This window comes from Eptatretus burgeri, chromosome 7 (assembly GCF_056783735.1).
Source record: "Eptatretus burgeri isolate ZD-2024b chromosome 7, Ebu_testis_v1, whole genome shotgun sequence".
Taxonomy (NCBI): Eukaryota; Metazoa; Chordata; class Myxini; order Myxiniformes; family Myxinidae; genus Eptatretus; species Eptatretus burgeri.
In genome coordinates, this window is record NC_140967.1 from 13400449 (window position 1) to 13414231 (window position 13783).

Here is a 13783-nt window from a genome sequence, read left to right on the forward strand (position 1 = left end):
GATCGAGTTCAATGCTGAATTGCAGGAATCTATAGATCAAGGAAGCATCCTTACTTTGAGTGAAGTAGCAACAGGATACAACCAAATTATGCACAATCATGGCATTCCAAACCCACAGATTAACACATGCAGTGCAACTCACCAACATAGAACAACAAATATCAAACTTCACAATTACTGAGGCAAAAGGAATAAAACCTGCAGTCATTCATTCTAAGGAAACTGTTCGGTCAGCAATAGACACTGTTGTGGAGAAACGTGATGTTTTAGCCATCAGACGAGACATGAAGACCATCTTTCATTGCTCCAAACTTATCAGGAAATTTATCTTGCAAGCCAGCGAATCTAACCCATGGACCTTTAATGGCTCATTGACAAATTGTGAAGAACAGTGTGTACCTGCAGAACTAGTTGCTATGATGAGGTGGACATTACAAGGAACTCAAGCTGCAACAACAGACACATGTGCCAAAGAGCTCAGCAACACATGTCACACTCTTTCACATTCCATAGTGCAAGCATGCAAAACAAAGAGGCAAATGTCTCTGATACCAATATTAACTACAGCTGATTTCCGGTGCAGGGTGTGATACGACAGGACATATCCAAGGGAAGGGAAAGAAGGGGTGCTTTACAACTTTCCTGAAGGCAAGCCCCACCATTCTGAGAGCACTAGCTGACCTTGGTGAAGGGGATGAGCCATCTGAAGAAGTTGTTTCTGGTTGTGAAGAGTTTCTTTGCTCTCTTTTTTCTCCAGTTGGAGTCCACTTTGGGCAAGCAAAGATACTGAGATGGTTTTTGTTCAAGTAACTCACAGATGAACAAGGAGTTGACAAACTGCCACTAACTCAGGGAGCATGGATTGAACATATATGCCGTGCCCATGTCCAGCGTAATATCTGGTGCCAGGATATGGTATTGAACCCATCTTTTCTTGACCCTTTGACCTTGAGGTGGCGAAACCAAGACAAAAAGCTACTGATTGTTCTTTCTCAGGTTGCACCAGCTCCAGTCTCATTGCTGCAGCTCGTCGGGTGTAACTGTGAGAAATCAGTGTTCAAGAAGGTCTCTACTTCTTGCTGTGCTGGTACTTTTCTGTGAGAGAGAACAAACTGACTCGAGCCCTCTGTTATTCTCTTCCAGTCAGTGGCAAGCACTCCTTCCGAGATGCTCGAGGCCCCACCCGCATCATCGCCTAATTGGCCCAGCAGTGCCGCATTCATCTCACGCAGAGGGGGAGGGCCACGATTCTTTGGCAGTGCCAGGATTCTTTGTCCCAGTAGACGGCCAATTGGTTTCTCAGCGAATGCTTTCAATTATAATTTAATCTTTACCATTCCCCAAGGTCGCCCAAATGAACCAAAATTGATGGCACATGCATGAAAAGTGAATGGATGAAAGATGTTTCCAAAACCTTTCCAGAGTTTCTCCACAGCAAAGGGCTTACTTGGGTAGCCTTTCATGCTTGATTTATACAGATTTTTCAGCCAGAAGAGCAAGGGAGGAGTCGATTTAATTGTATAATCCTAGCCATCTGGGTTTAATTGATTATGTGACAGATAATTGGTTATTCCCTCCATTCACAGATGAGAGATGTGGGTGGGTCTTTGTTTTTCATTTTTATATTGACTGATTTTGACATTTACACATGGTACATGCTTATACGACTATTTGTGAACGTCTTCACAGCTGTGGAGGAACTCTGGGAAGGGGTTGAAACAGCAAAGGGCTTACCTTGGGTAGCATTTCATGGTTGCTTTATGCAGCTTCTTCAGCGAGAAGAGTGTGGGAGGAGTGGATTTATTTATATGTACGTGCCCGTGAAAAAAATAAAAAATAAATAAATATTCAAAGCGCGAGCAACAAACAACAACCACACAGGCCATTTCTTCGCTCTTGCGTGCGCATATGTGCGTGGCCCGGAAGTTCACATATTATTCGCAGTTACGATTATTCGCAATTTAGTTTTAATACCCAATTATTCAATTTGCGCCAATGTATTTTACCTTTTCGCAATGTCGTGGCAAGGAAAAACAAAAAGAGAAGAGAAGAGAGAGAAAAAAAAATTACTTCCTGGTTCGGAGCATACCAGCACTCTGATGTTACCGACATTTATGTACGATCTAATATGAAAACGATCATAACTTGGGGCATTGTGTTTATCTATAAATGCGCATAAGAAATCGAGAAATTATTAGAATACACGAAGTCATCATTATCCGTAAGCCCGTACGTTGTAACCCTTAATGGGGAACGCGGCTGAGCTTCCCTTCCCCATCGGCCAGGCCCACGCAACAACATGTCTTGTCATTGGTTTGGTAAATAAATGGCCGTAACTTGGGAAGCACTTGCCCGATTAATATCAAACCTTGAAAAGGCACATCCTCGGGTCCCCAGCAATATATCTGGCAAGTTTCAATTAGATCGGACCAGTGGTTGTCGAGAAACAGTGGTCACACACACGCACACGCACACGCACACGCACACGCACACGCACACGCACACACGCACACACGCACACACACACAGATTGCTGGAATTATAGATAGATAATCATAGCCACCTGGAATTAATTGATTCGGTGAGAGCTAATTAGTTATTCCCTCTATTCACAGATGAGATATGTGGGTGGGTCTTTGCATATGTATGTGTGTGTGTATATATATATATATATATATATATATATATATATATATATATATATATATATATATATATATATATATATATATATATATATATATATATATATATATATATATATATACATGTAAATACATATATATGTATATATATATATATATATATATATATATATATATATATATATATATATATATGTAAATTCATATCTATACTGTAGACATACATACATACATATATACTAGCGGTGTATGCTTACACATTGTAAGCAATAACGAAACTAATTTCTCACCTGTGTCATGTAATTCAAAGAAACCTCATGTCAGACCAGCTGTACAACCACCCCATTTTCTCAGGTCGCTCACCTGCATTTCAATTTCCTTGTTTTTTTTCATTTTGTTTATATTTTCATGAACGGATGCTTTCAGATAGTTCTGTGATTTTTTATTTTTTTGGCGTATCGGCTTCGATGTCCATCGGCACACAAAATTACCATGCTTCTCCATTATCTTGGGTCACTCACCTGCATTTTCTTTTCATTTATTTATTTTCATTTCTTTATATTTTCATTTATGGATGTTTTCTAATGCTTCTTTGATTTTTCCCGGTGTAATGGCTTTTATGGCCATTGGAACGCAAAATTTCAGCTTACGGGGATATTAAGAGGATGGAGAGAGGAGGGAGGGAGGACGGAGGGAGGAGGGGAGGGAGAGAGGAGAGGACGGATGGAAAGGAGAAGAGAGGAGAGGACGGATGAAAGGGAGAAGAGAGGAGAGGACGGATGAAAGGGAGAAGAGAGGAGAGCATGGAAGGAAGAGAGGGAAGGGGAGAGAGGAAGCTGGGAAGGGGAAACAGTGAGGAAGGGGGGAGCGACGCCTCTCCAAACATTGCTATACACTGAGGGAGGGAGGGTGTGAGGTGGGGATGAGAGAGAAAGAGAGAGAAAGTGAGAGTTATGGGGGTGGAGGAGGAGGAAAAAAATAAGTGAGAGAAATTTGAGGTGTGGAAGTGGCTCCCTTTTTTTTGTTTGTTTGGTTTTTTTGATATATTTTTTTGGTATACACTGTCAAGGCTCGTATGAGAGCTAACACACAATGCACAGCAAGGGGGGCATGAAACAAGAGGGGTGGGAGTGGGATGGACAAAACAGTGTGAAACAGAGACCTAAGGAGATCTGTGGAAGGGATAGGAATGGGGTGGGGTACACAGGGTAAACAAGATGGACACTACAGGGACTTTCAGGAAGGAAAGCAGGGAATTTGAAGGAGGGGGGTATCGGGAGGACTTGCGGGATAGAAAAGATCATTATTTTTAGATGAGGGATGATAAGAGAAGGAGGTGAACAGCTGTTTTGAAGACCTTGATGGAAGAGTGGGATTGAAGAGAGTGTGGGAGTTTGTTCCAAAGGTGGGAAAAAAGAGGAATGAAAGAGTAAAGGTGAGCATTGATTCTTGATTTTGGTACTTTTTCAAGAAGGGGGTTGCTGGCGGACCTTGAGCACCCTGATTAAATATGGGGGGGGCATACCTTAGACAGAGCAAGGGGGGCAAGGCCAGAGTGGAGTCGGTAGAAGACAGATAGATCACCGACCTGCCTGTGGTGAGACAGTGAGAGACCCAAAGACTCAAGCTCATCGTAGGAGATACCATTGATCCGATATGCCTTGGTTTCCACAGCGTGAAGCCGAGAAAAGTGAGAGGCAGAAGCACCAGCCCAAAGGGGAGAGCAGTACTCCATCAGGCTGAGGACGAAAGCTTTGTACATGGTCATGAGCTCTGATGTGCCAAGAAAGGACTTTGCATTATGGAGATTGCCCAGTCGGCAGCAGGCATTAGAGGCCATCCGAGCAGATGGCTCAGAAAGCAGAAAGGGAAGAAGCAAAAGGCAGAAAGCAGAAGAGAGAGCAGAAGGAAGATGTAAAAAGGAGGAATGAATGGGCCAAGCTCACCTGAGCAGACGAATAAAAGCCTGAGCAGGCTCTGTAATGAAAGGAACAAAAACGGGTGAGGAAAAAGAAAGGAAAGCTTCATGAGCAGTTGGTGTCGAGCTTCTGTGGAAAAGGAACACTCCTTCCACGAGTGTCATCCGACATTCTCGATCCTGTCAGCCATGAAGTATGAGGAGCTTGAACAACGGCACCTCATCGATGAGGGTCTGAGGAGGAACAATCTGAGGCAGAGGAGGGCGAGTCGCACACCCAGTTCACATATCTGGGACGCCAGAGAGGACTTACCAACTGGGTCGGGGCACATCAGGGAAGCAGCTGCGTGTCCCCATCACTTCACATCGCCACAGCCCATCTTCCCCATCTATTTTCCTCTGCATTCTCCTGTATATTTGTGTGAGGTGAGGGAGAGAATGAAAGACTGCTTTCCTTTTCTCCATTAATGACATTTATTTTATTTTCAAGCTTTCGTCCACAGCCTGATGGAGTACTGCTCTCCCCTCTGTGCTGGTGCTCCTGCCTCCCACCTTTCTCGGCTTCACACTGTGGAAACCAAGGCATTTCGGATCATTGGCATCTCCAGCGATGAGGCTGAGTCTTTGGGCCTCTCACTCTCTCACAACAGGCTGGTCAGTAGTCTTTCTGTCTTCTACCGTCTCCTCTCCAGTCTCGCCACCCCTGCTCTCTCTGCGATTTGTCCCCACCATGTTTCCGCAGGGCGCTGAAGTTCCGCTAACAACCCCATTCTGGTAAAACTACCAAAATCACGAATCGCTGCTCACTTTCACTCTTTCATTCCTCTTTTTCCCCGGTTTGGAATAAACTCCCTCACTCTATTCAATCCCATTATTCCCTGCAGGCCTTCAAAACAGCTGTTCACCACCACCTCTTATCATCCCCCATCCAAATCCTCGATCTTTTCTACCCCCGATAATCCACCCAAGCCCACATACTTCAAATTCCCTGCTTTCCTTCCTGAAAGTGCCTGTAATGTCCATCTTGTATTCCCCACATTCCCACCCCATCCCTCTCCCTTCCACAGATCTCCTAATGTCTCTGTTCCACACTGTTTTGTCCTTCCCAATCACACCCCTCTTGTCTCATGCCCCCCCCACCCCCTTGCTGTGCGTTATGTGTTAGCTCTCATACGAGCCTTGACAAGGTATACAAAAAAAAGTCCTTGTTTTATTCTTCACCCCTGAGTGAATGATGGCCAAGTCTTTGTTCAAGTTACATTGAAGGAGAATATGTGTTATGCGTAAATCTGCTCTTATGTGCCTTTTTGCTTTCTTGCTAATAAATACTTGATGTTAAATGATTACTTCCTTGTGTGTTTGTAATAATAATTGTTTGTTGCTATTTCCAATCTGTCTCGGTTGTCTTTTCCTTTATTGGTCCAATGCATTGCACAAGTAAGGTTAGACAGGACGTTCTTCCTCAATAATTTGCTTTGTCAGCCAGCGCACACTCACTGTCATGCTCGGCAGTAAACCAAGTGTGCACTGAGGGCGCTGACCTCGATTGGCCTTCCGTCCACAGGGAAGGTATCACGTGAAGTACTGTAACCCTGCCTGTATTGGCCGTGCCAGTCAGCATTCATGATTGCTGACAACCTGCTGGTGCACGGAGCGATCTGTGCCCAGTGGCCTCAGGACCAGGTGGTCAGGAGGGGGGCCGAGTGCTTCCCCTCATTGCAAGCCTCAAACCCCAGATCCGTGACATACTTCTGAGTCGATAATATTTCAAGATTTCAGGTTCATAAGACAGTTTTGATTACTTTACTTTTTTATTTTGAAATAGATAAGGAAACATGTCTTGATTTTATTTCAGACGTTTGGGGTTGAAGTTCTTGGCATTGACCTGTGCCTTGATGCCTTTGAGATCGCACAGAAGAGATTGATTGAAGAAAATGTCCCAAAGGTAAATCCAATCTTCTCTTCTATTCAAAATTACAGACTCAGCATTATTACTCGTATCTGAACTCAGCGATATCTTCCTATTATCAGCTTGTTTGCACAACTAGGAATGCATTTTTAATACATTCTGTCCTGTGTATGCAATAATCTTTGCTTTGTTTGATTATACTCGTGGGTCCATTGGTCCGTTGAACCAGCTAGCAGAGTACCCACTCTCCGGGCGATCTTGTTCCAAGCATGCAACACGTTCTTCTGACGTGTACCTTTATTTCGACGGTGTGTAGTTAACTGACAGCTCTGTGTATGAAAAAATAAATCAATAACCCATTAATTTATGTGCATGAAGCTAAAACATACCTACTGCTTACAATTCAAAACACCAAACTTCATTGGAAAACGTGGAGACAGGAATACTGCACTGTAAATGGTGGAGACTTGTCATACCCTCTCCCATCTGGATGTGCGACAAGACACACATTTACATCGATAATTTGCATCCCTCCCCCCCACCCCCCCCCCCAAGAACACCGGCAAAGATAAAAACATGACTTGGGGTCATGCTTATCCTATGTAGCAAGTCTGGAAGGGTTGGAATTGGCACACAGTTGTCGGGGGAGTGATTGTGAATTTCACGTTCCATCTTTATTTACTTTTAACATTGTTCTTATAATAACAGTTGGCAGTGATGACCGGGAAGCAAGACGTCCTGCTATGATGCAACGTCGCTTTGATTGGACAACTGACCCTGACCCACGACATTTATTATGATTATATTCAAATGAATATAGAATGGAATTATAATAAATTCAATTTAGATCAAATGGAAGACCAAATAGCTACAGTCCTGCATTGAAGAAATCAGAAGGAACACAAACAAGCAAAAAGAAAAGTTGAAGTCATCAGGAGGAACCTGGACAGGATTCACATGTCAGCTGTGACTCCTCCACCCTCAAACCCACCCAGGCACAACCAAGTGAGCCTTATTTAAAAAAAAAAAATCAAAAAGAACCCAAATCCAAAAAATTAATAATTCTGGCTGCAAGACCATGTGGCTGATCAAGTCAAAATTTAAAACCTGTGTTTCCCATCAATACTAAATCATAATTGTGAAGTTTCACATCAATTTATTAAGCAGTTCCAGAGAAAACATGATTTAATATCTTTCTTCAATCCAATATGGCTTCCAAACCATGTGACCGATAAATTATTCCTTCATAAACTTGGACAGCCAAGGCTTGGGTAACATTTGTGTGATGTTTCCCCTCAATCTGTCCAGCTGTTCTGGAGAAGCCCATTTTAATGTTTTAGGGTAAATTCAATATGGCTGCCAAACCATGTGACCAATAATGTCATGTCTATGATCCTTTTGTTCCTCATGGATAGTTGGTCATGCTTGTAAAGTTTCACCTCAATCTGTTTGGCCACGTCAGAGACGATTTTTGAAGGGGTTTTTTCTCAAAACAAAATGGCTGCCAAATCACGTGACTGATAACGGCATCAAAAAATTTCTGTGGACCATTTTATCCCTATATGACCCTCAAAAAATTTCATACTGATCAATGTTGTGTTCTACATATGCAATTATGATGTCATAACGAAGGCACCTATGACATGAAAAAATCACCATTATTCCCCATGAGGAGTACTTGCTGCGTGCCAAGTTTCAACTTTTTCCTTGGTGCAGTTTTAGAGATAGAGGTCCAAAGTTTTTTTTCCCATTTTTCCAACATTGCTGCCACACCACGTGATCTATGATGTCATAATTATCAATAAAACATTTCACAGAGTGGCCACAAAGTCCCTATGCACACAGTTAGAATTCAGTTGGAATTTATATGCATGCTTCCCTCCATTCTCTGCATAAATTTGAATTTTTCTCCACGTTCTTCTGGACATCTTCTTCCATGTAGAGGGTTGGAGGTCATAAAAGCAGGCCCTGACAGCTGTTTTGAGGTCTTCAACTGTTGCAGGATAGCTGAAGATTGCTGATTTTTATCAGAATAGTTGAACATAGCAGGATATTTGATTCTTGACAGTTGAAGACATCACAACAGCCTTCAGGGGCTGCTTTTATGACCTCCAACCCTCAACATGGAAGATGTGCAGAAGAACTTGGAGAAAAGTTCACATTTGTGTGGAGAATGGAGGGAAGCATACAGACATATTCCAACTAAATTATAACCACGCATATGGACTTTGTGGCCACTCTGTACATGAGTCGTCACTCATATGGTGAACATTTCGTCCCAATCTGAGAAGCGGTTACGGACAAAAACACTAAAGTTCTGTGTGGACAAATAAACAGACAAACAGACAAACAAAGAAATGAAAACTCACTCAGAGTGATAGCTGGGGAAATGGAGCAGCACTCGGTTGCACACATCTCACCGCCAGGCTGAACAGTTTACATTTTGTTTCCCACGAATAGGTGAGATCTGAATCCGGACCTGAACTAAAATCGAATTGACTTGTTTTTGTTACCTAGCCAACTCATCCACCTAGTTTTGTCACACGTCGTCCACAACTTTGAGAGATATCATGCTGTACATAGTTTTTGGCCCCATCTCTCAATGGTGAAGAATCACTTAAAAAAAATTCTCCTATCCGGATCCGGATCTTCACAAAATTCGAATCAATTAGTCCTTTTTGCACAGCAAACCTGTCCACAAAGTTTCATCTGAATCCGTCTTCATCTTTTTGAGATATCATGCAATATCGTATTTAGTCCCATCACTCAATGGTGAAGAATCAGTTAAAAATGAAATAATTCTCATATCCAGATCTGGAATTGGATGTTCACCAAAATTTAATCCATTTGTCCTTGTCACACACCCAACCTGTTCACCAAGTTTCGTGTGAATCAATCCATAATATTTTGAGATATTGTGCTATATGTCATTTTGGCACTATCTCTCAATGGTCAAGAATCACTTAAAAATCCTCAGATACGGATTCGGATCTTCACCAAAATTAAGCATTGCTGGCCTTTCTCAGTCAACTACACACAACAACAAATTCAGAACGATTACTTGAAAACTGTCCAAAAATCGTGTGACAAACAGACAAACAATCTTGGCAAAAAAAAAAAAAATAGAAAAGGAAACATGTCCTTATCTATTAAAGGACCCACCTCTTCCTGTTCTTGACAACATCACCCAAAGGTACGAAAGGAACTTCGATGCATGAGAAGGCCATTTGGCCAATCATGCCTGCGTCGTTCATGTTCACGTTTGTTAATATATGAAGTAGCAGTTCTAATTATGTCTCATTAATTACGTAACACACCAGTGCGCAAACACCACACAAACCAAGTCCTGGCGAAGGTCTGCAATCATTGATTGCTCTTTTTCTTTTAATTGTTGGTCATATGATTAGTATTTATAAATATGTGCTTTCTCACAATGTTATCATTCTTTTTGTTATTTCTTTTGTAAATAGAACGCCATGCCGCTGAAGGGCCAATGAAGAGCTGCCTGAAACAACGTTAACATCATTGTGACCACTCCTTGGCTTTTTTCACAAGATCTTGGCTATTCGTTGTTCACCTTGGCATCTTAGTTTTCCATCAGTTTTCTTGGCGTGTCGGTTTTCTATTATCATCGCTTTTCCGAAACCTTGTGAATTCTTGGCTTTTTTCATTGGCTCACCTTTGCATTTATGAAAATGAGGACTGGTCACTCTGCTTAACATGGGGTGCATTTAAAACATGGGAATTCTTCCAGGTTCCTTGTCGTTAATTAGCCTAATCAACTCAGGAGATCGTGATGATCATTTTGGTCTTTAACACTCCACACCAGAAAGCTCCAGCAGAACTCCACAAAAAGCATCACTCGCACACGCACACGCACACGCACACACACACACACACACACACACGCACACGCACACACACGCCTCATCCATTTCTAGTTGACAGTATGAAAACGATGCATTATTCAAAATATATTTCATTATGGATTTAAAAAGTGAAGATATTTGTCATAAATTCTGCAAAGATAATGAGTATGTGATCTCTCCAAGGCAAAAAGATTTTTTAAGTACAGTATTGTTATTGCTGTTTGTCTATCAATTTATTATTTCTGAAACATCATGCCTCTGTTGTACTTTAAGTACATAACACTCATCTTGAGTTTTACTTTGTCTTTTGAAACCTATGATTGATTGGCGTGTTTGAGCAACTGCCAAATTATATAGTTGGGATCCCAACAAGGATTCATGTACATTGTAGGAATATTATGATGAATTGATATTTTTGTCGATTTCTGACACTCCGGCGTGCGGGCGACCGCCTTTAGCTTATTTGCGGCTGCACACGCCCACCGAACGTGACAATCCAGTCACAGATTTTCGGATCAACGCCGAAACCCAGCTACGGGTGTTGTTAACCACACCATAAATCAGCCAACTGTTCTGTCCACGTGCGACAGGGTTGATCGCCAAATTGTCGATGTACCTAATTATTCGCGCAGACAGAAATGCCAGGGATTTACAGCTCAACGGAGCCTGCACGAAAACGAGCCGCTTTACGCCGCTCGTTCCGTTTGCGATTGCCGAGCGGTTTTATATCGCCAAGCCCCGTCGGACCCGATTATCTTATCAGACACACACGCTCGCCTGGAGAACCCATCCGATCCAAATTCATATATCCAGCCTAGCTTCTGTCTGTCCGCGGGATCGGCTTACATCCACCATGTGCATTTCCGGACCGGATCTCACTTGCGCAGGCGCGTACATGGTGTCCTCGTGCGAAGCATTGCACGGACCCCGCACGCGCTGCCATGCAAATCCGGCACGGTCACCAAAACAGCTACGGCTGCTACACGGCCTTTGTCCCTCATCTGGCACCGTCTTCGTCGCCATTCAACGCACGCACTTCAACGTGCCATGACGCTTACAAACCACGCCATGACACTCTCACTCGGACATGCGGTTGCGTGTTCCCGCATACTAACCGCCATTTCTCTTTCATACCTCACACACGCAGTTTCTCTCACACACGGCCTTTCACCCACGCTATGCGCGCGTTTCAACATGCATTTCGACACATTCTTAAGCACACACACCGGGACAATCACACTGGGGGTTCGCGCTACCACAAGCGCTCCCGGGGCCTCCATACCCCCCAAGCTCCGCGTGTACCCGTTCACAGCACTCGCCCCCCCCCCCAACTCACATGGAGCGACCGGACCCACCTTGTTGCGATCCGCTTCAAGGGAGCATAGTGTCTCCCTCCGTTCCTGAAGGATGCTATCCTGCTGCTTGTACCGGACCACGAAACATTCCCCAAGCTCACCCTCATTATCCCTTGCTAACTCCATGTGTGTGTGTGTGTTTGTCTTTAGTTTCTTTTAATTCCTGCGTCTCCGTTGTCGTCACCTCGACCTCCTTTAACTTCTCTCTCACTTCGTTTATTATTTCCATTTCTTCCTGGCTCCATTTTCCTTCCCATTTGAGTTGTTCTTCCTCTCTGAGCCCCCTTAGTTGTTCGTTATCTTTCCGGAGCTTTTCCATCTCTGTGGACTCTAACTTTGCTCTCTCCTTGAGTTGGTTAATTTCAAGTTAATATCGTTTTTGTTTTCTCTCCCACTGTTTCTCATGTTTTTCCTTCTCCAATCTCATAGTTTCCTTCAATTGGCCGATCTCCTTTTCCTGTTTCATTTGTTGTTCCTTCACTATCTCCGCGTACTTCAACCTTGCTTTCTTTTTCAGTTGTTCTTGTCTTTCTTTTTTAAATTTCTTTCACCCCATGTCCGACCGACATTATTTCGCCTGTCACGTCCTTCTTGCCCACCTCCATCGCGGACCACACACCTTTTACACTCCCTTTCAATTAGTTCACGTCCTCTCGTATCATGCCGATCTCCTTCGCCATGTTGCCTTTTGCTTCCTCCAATTCTTTATTTAGTGCCTCTTGCCCTCCCTGGAGATTCAGCCCCATGCTCTGCGTTTCACCCCGCAGTGTTCGCATATCGCTCCTGAATGCCTGCATGTTCGCATCCATGTCGCCCCTCATCGCATCCAAATTGCCGTTTATATTGCGTGCATTTGTATTCATTTCATTCTTAATTTCTTCCTTCATTTTGCGTGCATTTGTATTTATTTCGCTCATTTCTTCCTTCATCTCTTGCATCATCCGCATCAACATTTCCATCATACGATCTGTGGGCGGATTCACACGTGGGGGGCGTTCGTCCGCCGCCACAGCCACTGCGCCCATTTCGCACTCTGAATTTATTTGTGGGGAAAGTTCACCCTGCATGGCGGTTCCGTCCTGGGCCATAGATTCTATCATTTCTAAATCTATCTCTAATCCCTCCTGCCCTCGCTTTCCTTGAGCTGCCATTTTGCGTAACGGTAATAAAAAAAATTTCAACGCTCGGAATTTAATTGAACCGGAGGGTCGCCTCGCACACCCTTGATCCGGTTCCGTTAACTTACTTTGGAGAAGGATGAATTTGAATCCCACGTCCTGACAACAGTGTTGTCGATTTCCGCCACTCCGGCATGCGGGCGACCACCTCTAGCTAATTTGCGGCCGTACGCGCCCACCGAAAGTGGAAATCCAGCCACAGATTTTCGGATCAACGTCGAAACCCAGCTATGGGTGTTGTTAACCACACCATAAATCAGCCAACTCTTCTGTCCACGCGTGACAGGGCTGATCGCCGGATTGTCGATATACCTAATTATTCGCACAGACAGAAATGACAGGGATTTACACCTCAAAGGAGCCTGCACGGAAACGAGCCGCTTTACGCCGCTCGTTCCGTTTGCGATTGCCGAGCGGTTTTATATCGCCAAGCCCCGTCGGACCCGATTATCTTATCGGTGTTAAAAACCAGCTAATATTCCGAATGCAATTACGGCAGTTCAATGGAGGAAGGGACGCAACGAGCAGGTGAATATTCAAACAATGGGGATATTTATTGGTACACTTATGCAATGAATGGGGGTAGGGGACAAGACATGAGCAAAAAGACCTACAGCCGTTGTCTATTCAGTATGTACATGCACTTATAACAATCCTACTAAAAGGACAAGACGCCACAGACTTCCATGGAAAAACCCCAGAAAAGAAAAGGTAGAACTGGGCCCGTAAGCCTTTAATGTTCCTCGGAGCTTGGGAGACCAAAGGAGCTCCGCGAGGCCATGCAGGTTACCTGGCCACCTTCATGGTGACTCGCTGGGCCCTGGTTCGGTGACCCTCGGTGTCTCTGCCCGACTCCACTGCCCTCGAGCTCCACTTCCGAACTCGACTCAGCACTCAAGCCCGAACTCC

At 43.9% G+C, this 13783-nt stretch overlaps 1 protein-coding gene across 2 annotated transcripts in view; it reads left to right on the forward strand.

The window, feature by feature from the left end:
* LOC147022703 (uncharacterized) overlaps positions 1–13783 on the forward strand; it is a 156279-nt gene that overhangs the window by 116908 nt on the left and 25588 nt on the right. For both annotated transcript variants that reach the window (XM_085887484.1, XM_085887485.1), the window contains exon 9: positions 6419–6508. In XM_085887484.1, coding sequence (XP_085743610.1) covers positions 6419–6508 — 90 coding nt within the window. The remainder of the gene's footprint in view (positions 1–6418; positions 6509–13783) is intronic.